The 18,384-nt window shown below is 36.9% G+C and overlaps 2 protein-coding genes across 3 annotated transcripts in view; one reads left to right on the top strand and one right to left on the bottom strand.

Moving 5' to 3' along the window:
- Positions 1-42: 42 nt before the first annotated feature.
- On the top strand, positions 43-13,872 carry sergef (secretion regulating guanine nucleotide exchange factor). Of its 2 annotated transcripts, none has more exons than XM_079602834.1 (11): positions 43-155; positions 339-474; positions 659-814; positions 988-1,082; positions 1,159-1,219; positions 2,118-2,231; positions 2,317-2,379; positions 2,477-2,635; positions 2,715-2,866; positions 7,695-7,731; positions 12,318-13,872. In XM_079602834.1, exons 1-11 carry the CDS (start codon positions 114-116, stop codon positions 12,500-12,502), a joined length of 1,200 nt encoding a protein of 399 aa, XP_079458960.1. In that variant the 5' UTR covers positions 43-113; the 3' UTR covers positions 12,503-13,872. The 2 variants fall into 2 exon arrangements, with proteins under 2 accessions (XP_079458960.1, XP_079458961.1); XM_079602835.1 differs by having other exon boundaries at positions 107-155; positions 607-814.
- The window catches only part of kcnc1b (potassium voltage-gated channel, Shaw-related subfamily, member 1b), a 19,323-nt gene continuing 14,164 nt past the window's right edge, over positions 13,226-18,384 (bottom strand). Inside the window, exon 4 of the mRNA XM_079602828.1 lies at positions 13,226-14,831. Within this exon, the coding sequence (XP_079458954.1) occupies positions 14,722-14,831 (110 nt within the window). The 3' untranslated portion in view covers positions 13,226-14,721. The remainder of the gene's footprint in view (positions 14,832-18,384) is intronic.

The following is an 18,384-nucleotide window of genomic DNA, read 5'->3' as shown; positions in this document are numbered from 1 at the left end:
AACCCTTTCTTATACTGTCTAATATGATTCTACCATTCTACCCACTAATATTTCTGGAAACCAGTGACGTTTCAAGATTTTATGGCGATGTCATCAATTTGCGCCTAAATCTGATGGAAGGAACTCAGCTGTCAAAATGTGTACTTTACACGTGGGTAAGTTTTATTTAGCCTACTTTTCATTACACAAAGCTTGCAGTAACGTTAATGGTACCAGTCTACAGTCCTTATATCCAGAATAAAACTTGTCACAGTATAAATTAAAATAAGCAGTCTCAAACAATTATAGCCTATAAAAACAGAGTTTCCTGAACGATAAATCGTGATTTTGTATCACAGGGAGCGAACAGTTCCGGGCAGCTGGGACAGGGACACACGGAAGATCAAGCCGAGCCGCGGCGTGCACACGGCGGACTGCAGGCAGAGCAGGTCCGCTGCATAACCGGAGGAGGCGGGCATTCGGCTGTCATCACTGGTTGGCTGGCCTATAACACTTTTAAAAATAATAGATATTAATGCTAACACTCTGAAAGGACATGTCGTTCGAATTAGTAAAAGAATCCTCAAACTGTTTCTGTATTTGCTGACCTTTTATTTATGGATCAAGGGCGCACTCTAGTGGACGCGTTGAAGTATGACAACAACATTTCTCCACCCAGAGTCAGGTGACCTGCTGATGTGTGGACACAACCACAAAGGTCAGTTAGGGCTCAGTCACACTTCAGAGGTCATAACCTTTCAACCCTGCCCTTTGTCTGGCTGTGGAAGAGTTCAGCAGGTGTCCTGTGGTTGGGACTTCTCTGTTATCCTGACAGGTGAGTGGTTGGGTCATCAAATCCATACTCGTATTCATATTCTGAATAATAAAAGAGCATGCGGATATTGCAGACATCAGTAATATTGAGTTTTTTTGTTTAGAGTTTGAGTAGACCTGCCTATGGAGACTCCCTCTCGTTTAATTCAGTGATATCTGATCTGTGTCTGTCAGGTGACGGCCGGGTCTTGGCGTGCGGCTCCAATGCTTTTGGACAGCTTGGTGTCTCACCAGGGATATCACACTCAGCAGAACCTTTACATGTGAAGGTGGGAATGAGACACTTGCTTCATATTTTTTTATGTGTGAGGATTGTAATAAAGTCGTGCTATGTTCTGCTTGCAGACGCTGAATGAGCCTGTAACCAGTGTGGCTGCTGGCCTCAGACATGCATTAGCAAGTACAGGTATTAGTTGTGACTATATAAAAATATATCAAATCTATACATTTGTTTGAAGTAAAATGTTATAATGAACATATTTTTCTAATTATTATAATTTAAATGTTTAATATGTAAATATTTGTCTTGAAATGTATACGTGTAAAATAAATATAGATTGTTATATTAAATGTAAGAAATAATTTTATATTTAATTGAGTACTTTTATTATTTAATTATTATAAATAACTTAAATACCATATTTTGTATTATTTTGCTTACTTGGTATATATGTATATTTGTTTTAAATACTGAAAAAAGCAAAATACTTAAATTTATATTTAAAATTCCAATTATATATTAATTATATTGTAATATTATTATTTGTTTAAAAAAAAAGTACTTTTGAAAAAAGTATATTATTATTATTGTTATATTATAATTGTAATGATATGTACATGTATGTAATATATAAAATAGGTTTAATTATTTGATTTATATTTGTTTTAAATATTGAGAATAAATATAGGTTTTTATATCAAATATAATAAATAATTAAATTAATTCTATAATTATAATTCATTTAAAAATAATACAATTTAATTATTTGTCTTGCTTGGTATATGTATATATGTGTTTTGTATATTAAACATTGAAAGAAAAAAAATGAAAACATTTTACATTTAAAATTCTAATTACATATTAAATATATTTTAAAATTATAATTTTAAATATATAAAACAAATAAAAATAAGTGTTTAATTATTTGATCTGTCCTGAGGCTTCATAACAGTGCCTGGCTTACGTAATTATTTATGTAATAATATAATTAGATATTAAATATATTTTAATACTATAATCAACATTACATTGTGTGTTTTTTGTATATATATATGTGTGTGTGTGTGTGTGTGTGTGTGTAAAGCTTCAGGTTGTGTTTATCAGTGGGGGACTGGCCTGTCGAGTCACGCTAAGAGATTGTTGAGTCCACAGCCGGTTCCTGCGCATCTGTCCTCTAAAGAGCCCTGCCTTGTCCCGGGTAACATTCACACACAGTTACTCTTAAAGCTAAATCAACCTCACAACACCAGATCTTACTCATTTAAGCACTTTCTGATCTGCAGGGTTAGATCATGTGACCGCACAGAAGGTAGTGTCAGGCTCCTCCCACTGCATTTGTTTGACAGGTGAGAGGATTTTTCAAACGAATCAAACTGACTGGTCAGGATAGAGACGAAAGATCGTAGAGTTCCACCGAAGCATTTGAATCCCGTATGCCTACAGTGAAAGGTGACGTGTTCCTCTGGGGCAGCAATAAACACGGTCAGCTGGTCAGCGAGAGTCTCTTCCTGACACTTCCTGTGGCGTTGGATCGTTCTCTGCTGCGGGGCGAGAGAGTGACCCACGTTCACAGCGGCTGGACGCACCTCGTCACCAAAACAGGCGAGTCATCAAACTACACGCAATCTCACAAATCTTTATTTTCTTGGGATACTGTTTACAATGTATTATGTATTTACAGAGAGTGGCCGGGTCTTCACATGGGGCAGATCCAATTACGGACAGCTAGGACTGACCAATCAGGGAACGGAAAAAGAGCCGGACGACTCAACCAGCTCTGGCCAAACTGTAAGCCGCCCCGTCGAGGTTAAAGCTTTATTTGGAGCAACACAGGTATGTTATCAGCCGTATACTGTGGTAAAAGAATCCATATACTGTAAAGTAGTGAATTTACCACAAGTAATAATTTAAAGTGAATTGTCTAAAACCCTGTTAACTTTGATCAAATCACTGCACTGCTTTTCGTGGTTTATTGTGAAGTGGCAATAAATGTAGCATGATCAAATATTCCAACATAATAATTGTCAAATAAATATGGAAGCCTGTTTCTGCCACCAAAAAAATCGTGTTGTTACTTTCTAAATCATAATTATGATAAAAAGTTGCAATTATGAGATCAAAATGATGATATACATAAATTATGAGTGTCAAAATTTAAAAATATTTTTTTAAAATTATGAGATACAAAGTCAAAATGTTGTCGTTATTATGAGATTAAAAATTGCAATTATGAGATAAAAAAAGCATGGTAAATTACTAAACCGTAATTATGAGATAAAAAGTAAAAAATTATGAGATAAAATGTAAGAATTATGGCTTAACTAAATCATAATTATTAGATAAATAAAATGTAATAAAAAATCAATAAAATAAAATTGAAATTATGAAATAAAAAGTCAAAATCGTAATTATGAGACAAAACTGTGAAACTATGAATAAAAAGTGAGAATGTATGAATGAAATTATGAGATTAAAAAATCTAAAGTAGGATATGTGATTATGATATGCTGAGTCTTAATTATGATTTCAAATGTTGAAATTATGATTGAATTTTGATGTCATAATTTAGATTTTTGTCATAATTTTGACTTCGTTTTTAATCATTTTGACTTGTTCACTAATAATTATGATTATGAATCATGTCATAATTATGATTTACCAAAGCGTGATTTTTCGTTATTGTGGAAATGAACTTCCATACAAAATGTTCTTGACTCATAGGCCAGAGAATGCAGTATGTAATGTCTTCCAGTAGGGGGCGAACACACACGGCACATTCCCACAGTTGTTTCTCACATCTGCCCAGAGACACACGCTGATTTGAACTGAAGGTCATCACTTGTCTTATTGCACCGTAGAGAATGCAGCATCTGTACTCAATGACACACAGTTTTACGCTCAATCTTCGGTGTTACGCATTTGATGAGTCACCGAACCTTGAAAATAAAGACCGGCCTTCAGATACTGTGAGCGAGAGAAAAGAGACATTTGGCATTTACGTCTTTTTGCATTGGTTCTTCAAGTTCGAGTTGGTGCACAGAGGGACGTGTTGTCCAGAACGCGGTCTAGACTGCCAAACATATTTTATGTCAGATTTCCTTTTGTGCTCTCACCACTTTCTGCCAGGTCGATGGACCTCATGTCGTTTTTAATCCTCAAAAGTTGCTTATGCTACAATGTCCTGCCATGTTGATGAGAGGGACTGAGGACGGGACAGGGGTCGATATCCTCAATAGCATCTCAAGAGGGACGGAGAAAGTGCAGCAGGGTCTGGGGACGCATTCAGTAAAAAAACAAAACATACAGGCAAAACAAAATGAATGCCCGTAACTCCTGACGATTCATGGAGGTCTGTGCAAGAAACTGAACATTATTTACAACATTATTACCTGTAATCCACAGCAAAAAGTCCTCAGCGCGTTAATGGCAGTCTGGAGCGTGAGGTAATAATGGTGTAAATAATGTTCTGCTTTAAACCATAAATTGTACTAGTACGTTTTTTTAGCACCAGTGACCGTCTATATTGTGTCTAAACTGTTGTTTAGACTTCAGATCAATTGTTCTAACCCCCAAAAGGCATAGTGGCCACTGGCCAATCAGCGGGGAGTTAGCATCTTCACTGGCTCCAGACTGTAAGATTTCCTATCAGGAGATGAAACATAATACTGTGTTCTGAAAATGACGGTGTTCTTCCTGGATACGGAGCTGAGCCCCTAATGGCTGGTGTAATTTCTTAAAATTAGTTTGTTCACACGTGAAGGTGCAGCCGACAGTTAGTTTCACACTTGCAGCCAGAGCGGTGTGTGTGTGTGTGTGTGTGTGTGTGTGTGTGTGTGTGTGTGTGTGTGTGTGTGTGTGTGTGTGTGTGTGTGTGTGTGTGTGTGTGTGTGTGTGTGTGTGTGTGTGTGTGTGTGTGTGTGTGTGTGTGTGTGTGTGTGTGTGTGTGTGTGTGTGTGTGTGTGTGTGTGTGTGTGTGTGTGTGTGTGTTCCCACAGTGCAGTGCTGTACCTGAGGCTTCAACACAGTGCCTGAATGTGTGTGTGTGGGACACCTCGCCCTGTTCTTAATTATCAAAGATACAACGGGAGCTAAAAAAATAGCTCTAGGCACTGACTAGGATCTCAGTATTCTATATTTTATATTCAGCAAATATGTTTTAGAATTCATTTTATAATATTAATAGCATATTTTATATATATATATATATATATATCAACTAAATAATATATATTTATATACATTTGATGTGTGTGTGTTATTTTTTATATTGTTAAAATAAATATATATATTGTTTATTTATATTATTAAAATATTATAAAAATTGTGTTTACTTTATTTTTATATTTCACTTTTTACAAATTATAAATATGTAATTATATAAATTATTCATATATGGTATTAAATTATTAGTAATTTATTAAATATATAGAAACTGCATTTACTCTATATTTATGTTTCACTTTGTATTTTATGATATTAATTTGAAATATATAATTATATAACTTGTTTATATATTGTATTAAATAATAGTTAAATTAATTAATAGTTAAATTAAATATATTATTAATTATATGTTACGTGATATTAATTGTGTGTATGTATTATAAAATAATACAAAATATGTATGCTATATAATGGGTTATATAGGTTTTATTACTATTAGGCTTTAGTATCTCAAGCATACTTAATGAAAGTTAATTTAAAGGAATGGTTTGGTTCAGAAATTACAATTATTTATAAATCATTACTAATATTATTATATTTTTAATATATTATTATACTATTTATATTTAAATGCATATGAATATTTTTGGTTAAATTAATATTCTTTATTTGTTATTAAAAATAGTGTATTATATTATGTCATGGGAATGAGATTTGGTTGGTCGCTTCACACGTCAGTCAGACGAGTGTGTGTACGAGTTAATTTCTCGGCCAGTCTCCCTGCTACTGACCTGACAGCAGTCCTCGATGGATTGCACAGTCGCTGTTTTGACTGGCTGTGTGTTGTTTTCGTGCGGCGTGGGGTCAGCTGGGGACGCTGGGTGGACGGGCTTGTTTTGTTGGTGATGGCGAGAGAAGACATCAGGACAGATAGTTGTGGAGTCTGACAGGAGGCTTCTGCTTTTGTGTGTGTCTGCAAAAGACCTCGCTTTGTACTTGCACTATTATTGACACAAAGTCCACAGCGGATGCGAGCAGAACGTCCTTGTGCATCACGAGTCAACGTTGCTATTTAACTGCTATCTATTTAAATGACCATTACATCACCACCTCATATTGTTTATGGTTTCAGTATATCATTCATATATTTTGTTTATAACTGTGTATATATATCCATTTCGAAGCAATATTACATTTGTTTAAATTTAAGAAACATTCTGTAACTTATTCTAAATATTTCAAATGAATACATAATTAAATACATTTCAAAGTTAATTCTAAATTAAGATAATTGTTTTGTTTCTAACTATATGTATGTCCATTTAAACAATATTAAAAAGTGTAATAAAAAAATGACATATAATCCTATTTTTATATGAGAGTGCTATAGAGTGTGAGTGCTTTACATAAAAATGGTTTAAAATAATAACAAAACCGATGCAACAAAAGCAAAGAATAGAGAAAATGATTACATTTATTTAAAATGTTAACTTTTATTAATAAAAAAGGATATATAAATAACATAAATGCATAAAAATCATTCTAAATAATAAATGGAAATATTCTATATATTATTCAGCATTTATAAATAAAGATATTTCAGTTGATTTTAAATTAAAATAATAATTTTTCGTTTCGAACTGTATCCATTTAAATCAGTGCTCAAATTAATATAATGCTCAATTTAAGAAATATTCTGTAAATCATTCAAAATTAATAAATAAATAAACAGAAGTATTCTAATATGATACAATATATAATATACATTTACATTATAGATTATTCTCAATTATTAAATAAATTAACATATTTCATATATTATTACAAATTAATTATAGTAAATGAATAAATTATTTTCTTCCAAATTTATTTTCTTCCAAAGTCGACTTTTGCAATACAAATACAGAAAGTTGGATTCAGGTTTAGGTTTATATTTACATATATATATATATATATTTGATTGGTCGAACAACAAAACGAGAAGTTTTCAGGTTCTTTCAGGCCCACCAGCTCTGCTGCCATTTCCCATGATGCACCGGTATAATTTCCATTAATACGAGCGTGTTTGTGTGGACGGCATCCTCCCAGCTCTGGCAGACAGCATTAGCGATGTGTTTTTATCCACTAGAAGCCCATTTCCTCTGCGTAATGAGCTCTGATCACCAAACATTAATAAACCAACCAGAGACGCCCGGTCACCCACTCACATCCTCACTGGTTGTCATGGTAATGGACATATGACTCCAGCATTGGGGCCGGTTGTGTGTTTGTGCATCTCTGCACAGCTGTATGTTTAAATCACCCTCCTCGTACACGCTTCCCAGCGGGGAATGTTCGGTTCAGACATCCCGACTTCTGTTACATGTGATTCTATGTGTGACGTGAGTCAAACCGTGGTCTGTTTGTCTTCTGTCAGCGATTGTTGTGTTTGGGCTGTGAGCATGTAAGAGCATGTAATAGGTGTTTCTCACAAATTTCTCCCTGTTTTTTTATGCAGATCGCTTGCGGATCTGAACACAACTTGGCTGTTGTGGGTGAGTACAGTGAGCTTGGGTGTTTTTTTATGGCACGAGAAATTGAATATTTGATTTCTTTGTAAGCATGCGTGACTCTTTGCACAGATTACTCTGGGATTATGTTAGGAATGTTTGCAGTATGGACTGTAGTCTCCATGGCAACACCTGTTGTCTTCATGTATCCGATGGCCCATAACAGTCACTGGAAAGAAAGCCAAGGCCTCCGTCACGCACTCGTAGACCTGAGTACTGAGAGTCAATCTTTGAGCTCACCAGAGAAACAAACATCAAGCTGTGATGTGCATGAGGGGGTTTTCTGTGATCATTGTCGAGTGAATCTCTCAAAGAACATGTTCAGATCATAGTTCACAAAAAAAAAGTGCTGTCAAATCGATTAATCGTGATTAATCGCATTTAACATAAACGTTTGTAAATGTGTGTGTGTGTGTGTGTGTGTGTGTGTGTGTGTGTGTGTGTGTGTGTAATGTAAAAGTTTGTATACATATATATATATATATATATATGTATACAAACTTTTACATTAGATGTGATTAATCATGATTAATCGATTTGACAGCAATATGTCTATTTATTATAAAATTAAGCCATTATTATCATAACAATAAAGCACATTTCCCCCAAAATATTCTTAACTGTAATGCATCTGAATGTTTTACTTTAGTGTTTGTCATCATCCTTAATGATGTCATTTTTATTTATTGCTTGATTTTGTATAAAATTAAGCCATTATCTTAGTGACAATCAAGCAAATTTAAAAGCAAAATTTGAATGTTTTACTTTTGTGATTGCCATAATCTTAAATGGTGATATTTATTATCCTCTACTACTACAAATTATTTTAAATAAAAGTATTACATTTAATATATTGAAAATATATATATTTTTCATTTATTTAGCTAGCATAAAACATACATAGAAACATAGGATGATGACAAACACTAAAGTACAAACAGTGTGTGTGTGTGTGCGTGTGTGTGCGTGTGTGTGCGCGTGTGTGCGCGTGTGTGCGCGTGCGTGCGTGTGTGTGTGTGTGTGTGTGTTTGTATACATGTATGTATACAGTATATACATATGTGACACTGGATCACAAAACCAGTCGCAAGTCGCACCGTAAATATATAAAACATTTATTTTTTGTGAGTGAATGCAGCACAACCACAAACATAAATGGACAACTTTAAAACCGATTTTCTCAATGTTTAGATTTTTTTGCACCCTCATATTCCAGATACAAATAATTGTATCTCGGCCAAATATTGTCCTATCCTAACAAACCATACATACATGGAAAGCATATTTATTCAGCTTTCATATGATGTATAAATCTCAATTTCAGAAAATTGACCCATGTGACTGGTTTTGTGGTCCAGGGTCACATATATATTCTTTATATGTTTCCTGACTCCCAGCAGATTCTCTCTTTTGCCGAGGTTCATCACATATACAGTTGCCATAGCAATCACTCTACCGTATCTTTAGGTGTAAAGTAGCTTATTATGGGATGTGACTGCTCTGACATTGAGCCGGGGGAGAAAAAAAGACAGGATTAAAGGAGAGTAAGCCAGCATTTTGAGATTCCACTAAGCCTGATGGCCAGAATTAACTCTGGAACCAGCTCTGGCTTCTGTACTTTTGAGACTTCAGTGTCTGGATCTCAGTAATAGGACATTTTCAGCACTACGTCTTTAGCATTAGTAGAGATGAGTATCTGTTGCTGGAGTAATTAAGCCGCCGCTCCACGCTGTGATCTTTAGCGTATCATAGAAGGATGCTGGGAATTAGTCCCTGTGCCTTTGTGCAAGGGCATCAGAGGGAAATGAGCAATCACTGAAAAAGAATATGAAGTTAGGTTTAGTTAGATGTAATGTAATAGAAGCTATTTTTATTTCTTTCATTTTGTTAATTCCCCAACAACTTAAGAGTCAATGACTAATTGCAGTTCATGCAGTGTTTAAAACGTATGCCTTCTTGCTGTCTTTGCCTCAAGTTACTGTAATATTATTATGTTGTGTTTTATCCCAAAATCAAAAGGAAAGATAAGAATTAATATTTTGCATAAAAAACAATGCCGCCTTAGACCATTAAGACTTTTTGCATTATTATTATTACATTGAAGCATTCTCGGCCCCAAATTCTCATTACCATCATGCAAAAAATATATATTTGCACATTGTAGTGTAGTATAAGGGCAACAATATCTTCTCTTAAATATTTTGACCATTCTTTTGACTTGCCATATTTCTAACATGCAGTCAAACGTGACACTCAACAAACCTAGCCAGTTCAGGTATTTCATGTGTTCTAGCTCAAGCACACCTGATGCAACTAATGAAGCCTTTGATTAGTTACATTAGGTGTACTTGATACAACACCAGTGTTGTAGATTTGTGCTGTTGTGAGAATTTTGCCAATAACACTGATTTGCAATGGGGGTTGAATAATTTTGATCACAACTATTTATTTATTTTTAATAGTAATGATAATACAGTATTTATTGTGGTTTAATGTGTACATATATATAACTCTTTAATGAACATTTTTATTTAAATTATTATATATATTTAAATCATGACAACTCTCGGAATAGATTTAAACAGCATTTATTGATTAGAATGAAGTGTACATAGGATTAGCATTGGCAGACTAGATCGTCTGCTGCTGAATGAGTGAAAGCGTCTGCCGAAACATGCACATAAATACAGTGAAAGAATTCTGCAAGGAAAGTTGTTAAAAGTTGAGCCGGTTTGTTGGTTGCGTAGATAGAACAGATTGATTGGGTCAGCTTGTGGAATGTGGAAGCAGTTCATCAGTTGAGAAGGAGACTTAAAGAGCCTGATTACCAAAGAAGTATTCGTTTCTTGGGGAACTTGGGGTTTATCTTTTGTTCCCCCTCGGGTACAAAATCATCACGTCTCATTGCACAACAGAGCAAATGAATAACATCTCAACATGCCTTGGGAATCTCATATAGCATTATCTAAACACGCATGACTCTTCTCAGAGGACATTGTGGCACTTCCATCTTTTAAATGAGATTAAATCGGTTTAGGGACTGTGTGCATTATACACCACTGACCAGTGACAATGTTCAACCATCTTTTGTTTGAAACGAATCACACAGCCACGTCTTTTTTTATTTCATTATTTCTCTTGTCTAGATTAGTATGCTGTTCTATGTTTCTATGGTCTGTAAGTGTGTTGCTATGGGAACAGTTTAGCTGTGCATCAGTGACTGAACACTAGAGCTCTTGTTTTGTGAATTACACATCATCCACACTCAAAGACAATGATTTGGTAAACAAAAGAAAAAAATGTCATGCTTTTATGGTCACAATGTTGTTGTCATGCACAAGTGTCCTACTTTTATTTTTTTATGTATAATTCTGCATAATTGTAGCCCGCTTACAGAGAAGAAAACAACACATTTATAAAAGTCTTTAAAGTGTTACAGTGTATAGGGGTAGTGTGGGAGAAAAGGCTGGGGGGGGGGGGGGGGGGTTAAGCGACAAAGCGAGTTACCCTTGAGAAAGCATCCTCGCTCCTGGTTGCCGTGGCGACGGGACCTGTTATGTAACCATGTTGCCGTGGCACGTACTTCCATGGCGATGCGTGCTTGACCACACCCACCAGCTGGACGTGTTCGAGGTGCTCAAGTCTGCGACTCTCCGTTAGACTGCAGGAGGGTCTGAATGATTCACACGTGTGATGTGTGCACATGAAACCTGCTTCATGGGGCTTTTTTCATTCAGAATAATTTTTTAACATCCCGGTGAAAAAAAATTCTTCCTTTTTATTATTTATTTTGTAAACGCTTTTACCAAAATTACTTGAACATTTCAGTATGAATGTTCGCTGTGAATTGAACCTTTGGTGTTGCAAGCTTGATAGTCTGTCTGTCTATCTATCTATCTGTCTGTCTGTCTATCTGTCTATCTATATGTCTGTCTGTCTATCTGTCTGTCCGCCTGTCTATCTATACGTCTATCTATACGTCTGTCTATCTGTCTGTCTGCCTGTCTATCTATACGTCTATCTATACGTCTGTCTATCTGTCTGTCTGCCTGTCTATCTATACGTCTGTCTATCTGTCTGTCTGCCTGTCTATCTATACGTCTGTCTATCTGTCTGTCTGCCTGTCTATCTATACGTCTGTCTATCTGTCTGTCTGCCTGTCTATCTATACGTCTGTCTATCTATACGTCTGTCTATCTGTCTGTCTGTCTGTCTGTCTGCCTGTCTGTTTATCTGTCTCTCTATCTGCCTGTCTATATTTCTGTCATCTATATGCCTGTCTGTCTGTCTGCCTGCCTGTCTGTCTGTCTATCTATCTATACGCCTGTCTGTCTGTCTATCTATATGCCTGTCTGTCTATCTATCTATCTGCCTGTCTATATGTCTATCTATATGCCTGTCTGTCTGTCTGTCTGTCTATCCATACGTCTGTCTGTCTGTCTATACATACATCTGTCTGTCTGTCTATCTATCCATCCATCTATCCATCCATCTATCCATCTATCTATCTATCATTGTGAATCATGTTGTAGCAACATTGTCATGGAATATATTTCACTGTCTCTCTTCAGGGGGTCGGATCTTCTCCTGGGGCTGGAATGAACACGGAATGTGTGGAGACGGTTCCCTCTGTGACATCACGCAACCACGGCCAGTCCCTGGTCTCACAGACGCTACGGCTCTTCTGATTGGCTGTGGAGCAGGACATTCAATGGCACTATGCAGTTTGAAGAGCAACAAGGATTCTGCAAGCTGAACAGGTTTCAGCGATTGGCTCTTTCTCTGTTTGCTTTCGTTATGTTTGAATGAATTATTCAGAAAGACATGTTTAAGCCTTTAAAGGACAGATTTTAGATCAAAGTCTCAGAGATGAAAATACTACCTACGGATGACCACATTATGCTTATGACATCAGGAAATGACCCAACATAAACAGGCACAAGAACACTAGGCCCATTCATGCAAATATTCATAGCTTAAAGGAGAGGCAATCATTGGTTTTGTTTCTAAAATTATTATGACATATATATATATATACCTTTTTTTTCTCCAATTAAATACCAAATAAAGTAAATCTATATGCATTCACTGATGTATATCGGCTTGTATATACTGTCCTAGTGCCTTCACAACCAAAAGACTGAAATTCAATGAGGAGACAAATTCAATCAGACACTCATTTTCGTGATGGATTTTCGTCAGCACTGAAATGGCCATTCATGCTTCCTTTGCTGTGATCGACGGTCAAGGATCATTTCCTCTGACTTTTCACCTCAGGGACAGAGAAACCCCTTAAATAACCTTCACCGTAAATCCACCGTAAAACCGATTTACTGCTAAGAAATGGCCTGTCTGAAAACAATCAATCTCACAGAATACCCAATGATAGAGTGATAATCTGAAAAACCCACACAACACATAAAATCTGTTTTAGTGCTTTTATTATCATTGCTTTTTTTTTTTTCATTGCTTTTTTTTTCTCTCTTCAGAAAAAGACACAAAATTGCCTTAACAATGTCAACTCAAACCATCAATGAAAACACCACCTGGTTTTAAATAACTATCCATACTATGCACTGCAGTGAGCTGAAAAACACTAGGAACGTCTCACAAAACAGCACAAACGTTTGAGATGCCTAATTTTGTCAGGAAGTTCGATATTTCACTGTGCAAAAACTATTCAGTCCCAAAGACTGTACACCTCTTGAGTTTTATTTATATGTATAATATATATTTATTACTCATTGATGTTTGTGCTCTGACGTGGTTGGGTCTTTGAACAGTATATTGTAAGGAAACGACCCAATGTTGACATTCCTGTGATGCAACTGGCAGTGCGCTAGTCTGGTCCCAAAGAATTGGGTTTACTTAACATTTTCACAACAATGAAAAATAAACGTCGAAAACAAACTTAACAGTATCGGTTCCTTTCATATATTCCATCATAAACCCTGTATGTTCTCGTTCTCTATAAAGAGTCGTGTTGTTGTACAGTGCAGGATTGTCTCTTGTGATGGTTTTTATGAAAACCGCTATAATAACGTGGCTTCCAAAATAGCTTGTATATTCACATTGAATTTTCAAATGCAAACTGAGCGTTTATTAAACATATTCCTCATCAAACTCAATGATGGTGTCATTCCTTCAAAAATTGTGAGTTTGGTCCCAATGATACGCTTACAAGCCTTGGTATTTTACCTTCAAATCCAACACCGCATTCTAACCAGGCGCGACACTCAATTGTTTTACTCTAAAAGTGAAAATGCTATGCAACACGCCAATCACAGCCACTGACGATGTATATTTAACATCAAATATGAGTGAAATTGTGGACCAATGAGATTCAATTGTGGGCGGAGCTTCCCAGCATGTCAAGTCGCGCCTGATTAGGACGCGGTGCATCTCGAAAGTTACCAGCCAAACATGTGAGCTACAAAATATATCAAATCTGTCGTTTGTTTTTACAGAAAGGAATGTAAAAGTGAACGGTGCAAACAGTGCAAAAGGCATTTCTACATGGTAACTACATTAGTACAAAATACAGGAAAACTATTGCTTTTTTTTTCTCCCTACTCACACATGATCACAGAGCACATGTTTTGTTTTTTTGTTTTTCCACTGAAATGATAAGCGACTGGAGTAACATTTTTACAACATTTAAACCACCAAAAACAAACACTTCAACGAGATAAAAGAAAGATTTACTCAACACAAGCACATACAAGCACCGTGTACAACACTGACACTCACGAACGGAAAAACAACAGGCACTTCGCACAGCACGGTAAACCACAAACGAAACAGCGCTACATACGGCTGAACAACTAGCTTCTGTGCTACATCTATGCTGAATTATTCTCAGTCACAACTCAAAGAAAAGTGCTAATCTACAACAAACACACAGCACACGCGCTCTCTCTCACTCACTCACACACACACACACACACACACACACAAACGCAAAATACGGTACTATCAGGTGGGGGATGTGGCTTTATGGTTGACACACATAGTGGTTGGTACACCATGGTTCATTACACACACTGACTCGGTTGGTTGTCTGCTTCGGTTGGCACGCCGGGTCTCTAAAAAAACACGAAGAGAAAACAACAACAACAAACAACAGGAAAATCATATTAATACACCAAACGGACGGCACAGAAACATGGGGGAGGGGGGGGCGGATGGAGAAGGCTGGCGGGATTGTTGTCCCTCGAACCGTGCAAGCAAACAGAATGACACTCATCAAGCGGGTGACTATGACCTCCTTTACAGGCTCATGGTAAACTTGGGCTTTTACCATGCGCTCTCCCATGCTCCAAACTGCATTCATTCAGATCCAGTGTAAGTCTACAGTTTATTGTTAAAGGAACGGTTCACCCAAAAATGAAAATTTCCTGACTATTTTAACACCCCAGTTCCATACAAGATGTGTATGACGTTCTTTCCGCAGCCGAAGAGAAATGAAGGTTTTGGATGAAAACATTCCAGGATTTTTCTCCATCTGAAAATGCAAGTGAATGGTGCCCAACATAGACCATATTTGACGGTTTGGCAGCTTAAAAGTTCTCCACATGACCCCAGCCGACAAATAAGGGTCTTCTCTAGCAAAATAATCAAGTTATATGCTTTTATCGACACATTTTTTTTGCCTTGGTCCAGCTCTGCGAAGCACATTCATGAGACGGTTGAGTTCACGACCTCTTTCACATTGGAAAGGTTACGCATGATGTAGGCGGCAAGAACCGCCCCATTGTTTACAAGAAGAGTTTACATCAATGATACACCTATAAACGGACCATTTTTAACAATAAACTGAGACAAATACTAATATACGGCAATGGCCATTCAAAAGCATACGCAGCCGCTCTTGCGGTACTTTGATGTCATTCACCGATCGGTCTGTGCAACGGCGGTTCAAGTCGAAGAAGCCTAACGGTACGGATCCACTTTTGCAACACGACTGAAGTGTGGTGTTGCGACGCCTCCCTTTACTTGTACTTTGATGGGCGTTCCTCAAATTTACTGCTATGGGCGTGGTTTTTGTTGTAGGACGTCTTGAACAAATGACCCGCGAGCCATGTGCTCTACTTATATTGGATAGTCGCGTCGCGTTCAACGGATTAATTTGCATAAAGATGGGCATCGGCCAGCTTTTTGACGCGTATAATTTTTTCAAATGCAGCGCCGCCTTGCCGGGATGCTTTGCAAGCGCTTTAAATTCGCTTGACGACCCATAGGAATAAAGTGGAGTGCAGCGCGACAGAAGTTTTGCACGGACAAGTGGATCCGTACCGTATCGGTAGAGCACATGGAGACTGGGGGAATTCTCTCGTGGGTCCTTTGTTCTAGACTGGCCGCTGGCTCAAAACAGACCTGAAAAGTGAAGCCAAAACATCGCCCCCTGGTGGCTGGCTGCAGTATAGGTCATAAACCCCACCCTCTACATGTAATCGAATGGCACGCAAGTCAAACTAAAAAATCCAATTACACTTCCAATAATTTTTCCCTGAAGATGGTTTCTGTCATTTTAGGTAGTCCTTATCATGCTGATGCATGTTCAAGTGTTCGTTTTTTCCAATGCGTTTGGTTTTAGTTAGTTGTTTGACCTCGAGGGGTAGTCGTGGCCTAATGGTTTGAGAGTCAGACTGGTAACCTGAAGGTTGAGGGTTCGATTCTCAATACCGGCAGGAAATGAGCAAGGCACCAAACCCCCAATTGCTCCCAGGGTGACTCAGCAAAAATGGCTTCCCACTGCTCCGGGTGTATGTGTGTTCACTACTCATTACTACTGTGTGTGCACTAACTTGGATGGGTTAAATGCAGAGGACAAATTCTGAGTATGGGTTACTTCACTTTCACGTTTTGATATCGCGGTTCCACCTCAAGATCACTACTGCAGACTGAGCTCTTAATGACATAATTTCTGGAATATTTTAGCTTCATTTTTCTACAGTGTAAGGAAACGGAGATATGTCGTCCATCTTTTTTTGACAGTCTGGATCAAGGGGAGCATTTACAGTTAAAACTTTTTTTTCTGAAAATGACTGATCGTTTTGCAAGACCCTAGAAGCCCTTTGAATTTGCCTAAATGTGGATTTTTGGACTGTCAAAAATGTTCTACGTTGGGCACTATTCACTTCCATTAGATGGAAAAAAAAATCCTGCAATGTTTTACTCCAAAACCTTAATTTCTCTTCGGCTGAGGAAGGACAGTCATATACATCTTGGATGGGCATGGGATGAGTATATCATCAAAAATAATAATAATTTTTAGGTGAACTATTCCTTTAATATGAATAACTCAGGTCATGCTGTGTTTGGGTTTGTACGCAGTGGGACGGTGTGACATGCTTGGTTAATGACTTGTGGCATGCTACCGGTGTGCGAAACAGGGCACGGTCACCGCTACTCCTGCCTCGGCTCTCCTGTTTCAATCCCCCGCTTTACCGGGAGGTCACACACTTTCTCTTTGACCTTTCCCACCTTTCACGATCCAAGTGTGCTTTGTGCGTCCTTTTAACAGGACTAAATTATGAGCTAGTAACACTGGTGCATAATTGCAACATTTTTCTTTCTTTTTTTAAATATGGACTGTAAAGTCCTTAAAATAGCTGACGGAAAAACAGCTTGGTGATAAAGACGGGGTGAAAGATCAAAGAGACATCACAATACAGGCACAGCTTATTGCCAAGCAACTGGGGAGTTATGTATGCATGTTCTGTCAAAGAAAACCAGAGTCTATATACAGATTGGATACAAAATTTATTTCATGCAAGGTTCATATTTACAGTTTTGTCATTCGCATATGTATTTTTGCATAAAAGTCCATGCATTTACCTCTCCCCAAGTAATCCCAAAAGTACATTGATTATTTTCTTTTTAAAAGACGCTTTTTTTCTGTTGACTGCACGATACATCTATATTGTATATTTTCTGTGATTGCGTGTGATTTTGCTACAGTGTTAAATGTTTACAAATGTGATATACACATGTGTTTACTCCAGATTAATCACATTTGAAGCTGAATTTGTGAAAAATATGGGTTTTGTGAAAATAAAGCTTCTTTATATAATAGCTGGTATTGTAATTGAAATTCTGCTATTTAAATTTGCCTGCTGGGTGAGAAAAAAAATTGGTTAAAGTGCATTTTTTTCACTATGTGCATCTTAATACATTTGACAAAAGATGGTCAGATGGTCAACTCGATTGCTGCTACTAACAGATACAGGGTGTTTAAAACACACCAGCGATCATAGTTTGGGGAAAGGCAAAAAAAAATGTCTGGAAAAATAAAAAACTGTTGCTACATATATTGTATGTCATCATTAATGATATCATACTCTGCATCAGATATATTTAAAGAAGCTTTGGGTGAAAACACTTTTTTTTCTTACACATTTTCAATAAGCTTACATTGTTTTCTCAGATAGTTTCCCATGCAAGGCATGCAAATGCAAATGAGGTTTTTCCAGTCAGCTTTTGTTTGGTGATGTTTGCAGAATCATGATTGTTTGGTGTTTCTTCAAACTAAGTTTATATTATATATGAAATAGCCATTGTCTCATCTGTTTTCCTTTTAAATGGTGTCCATAAGCACCTAATGAAAACCACAGCTCAAAACACTCAGGGTTTAGG

The sequence above is a fragment of the Phoxinus phoxinus genome (genome assembly GCF_949152265.1).
Source record: "Phoxinus phoxinus genome assembly, chromosome: 25".
Lineage (NCBI taxonomy): Eukaryota > Metazoa > Chordata > Actinopteri > Cypriniformes > Leuciscidae > Phoxinus > Phoxinus phoxinus.
Note: the sequence above shows the minus strand (reverse complement) of the source record. Positions and strands in the feature narration are given on the sequence as shown.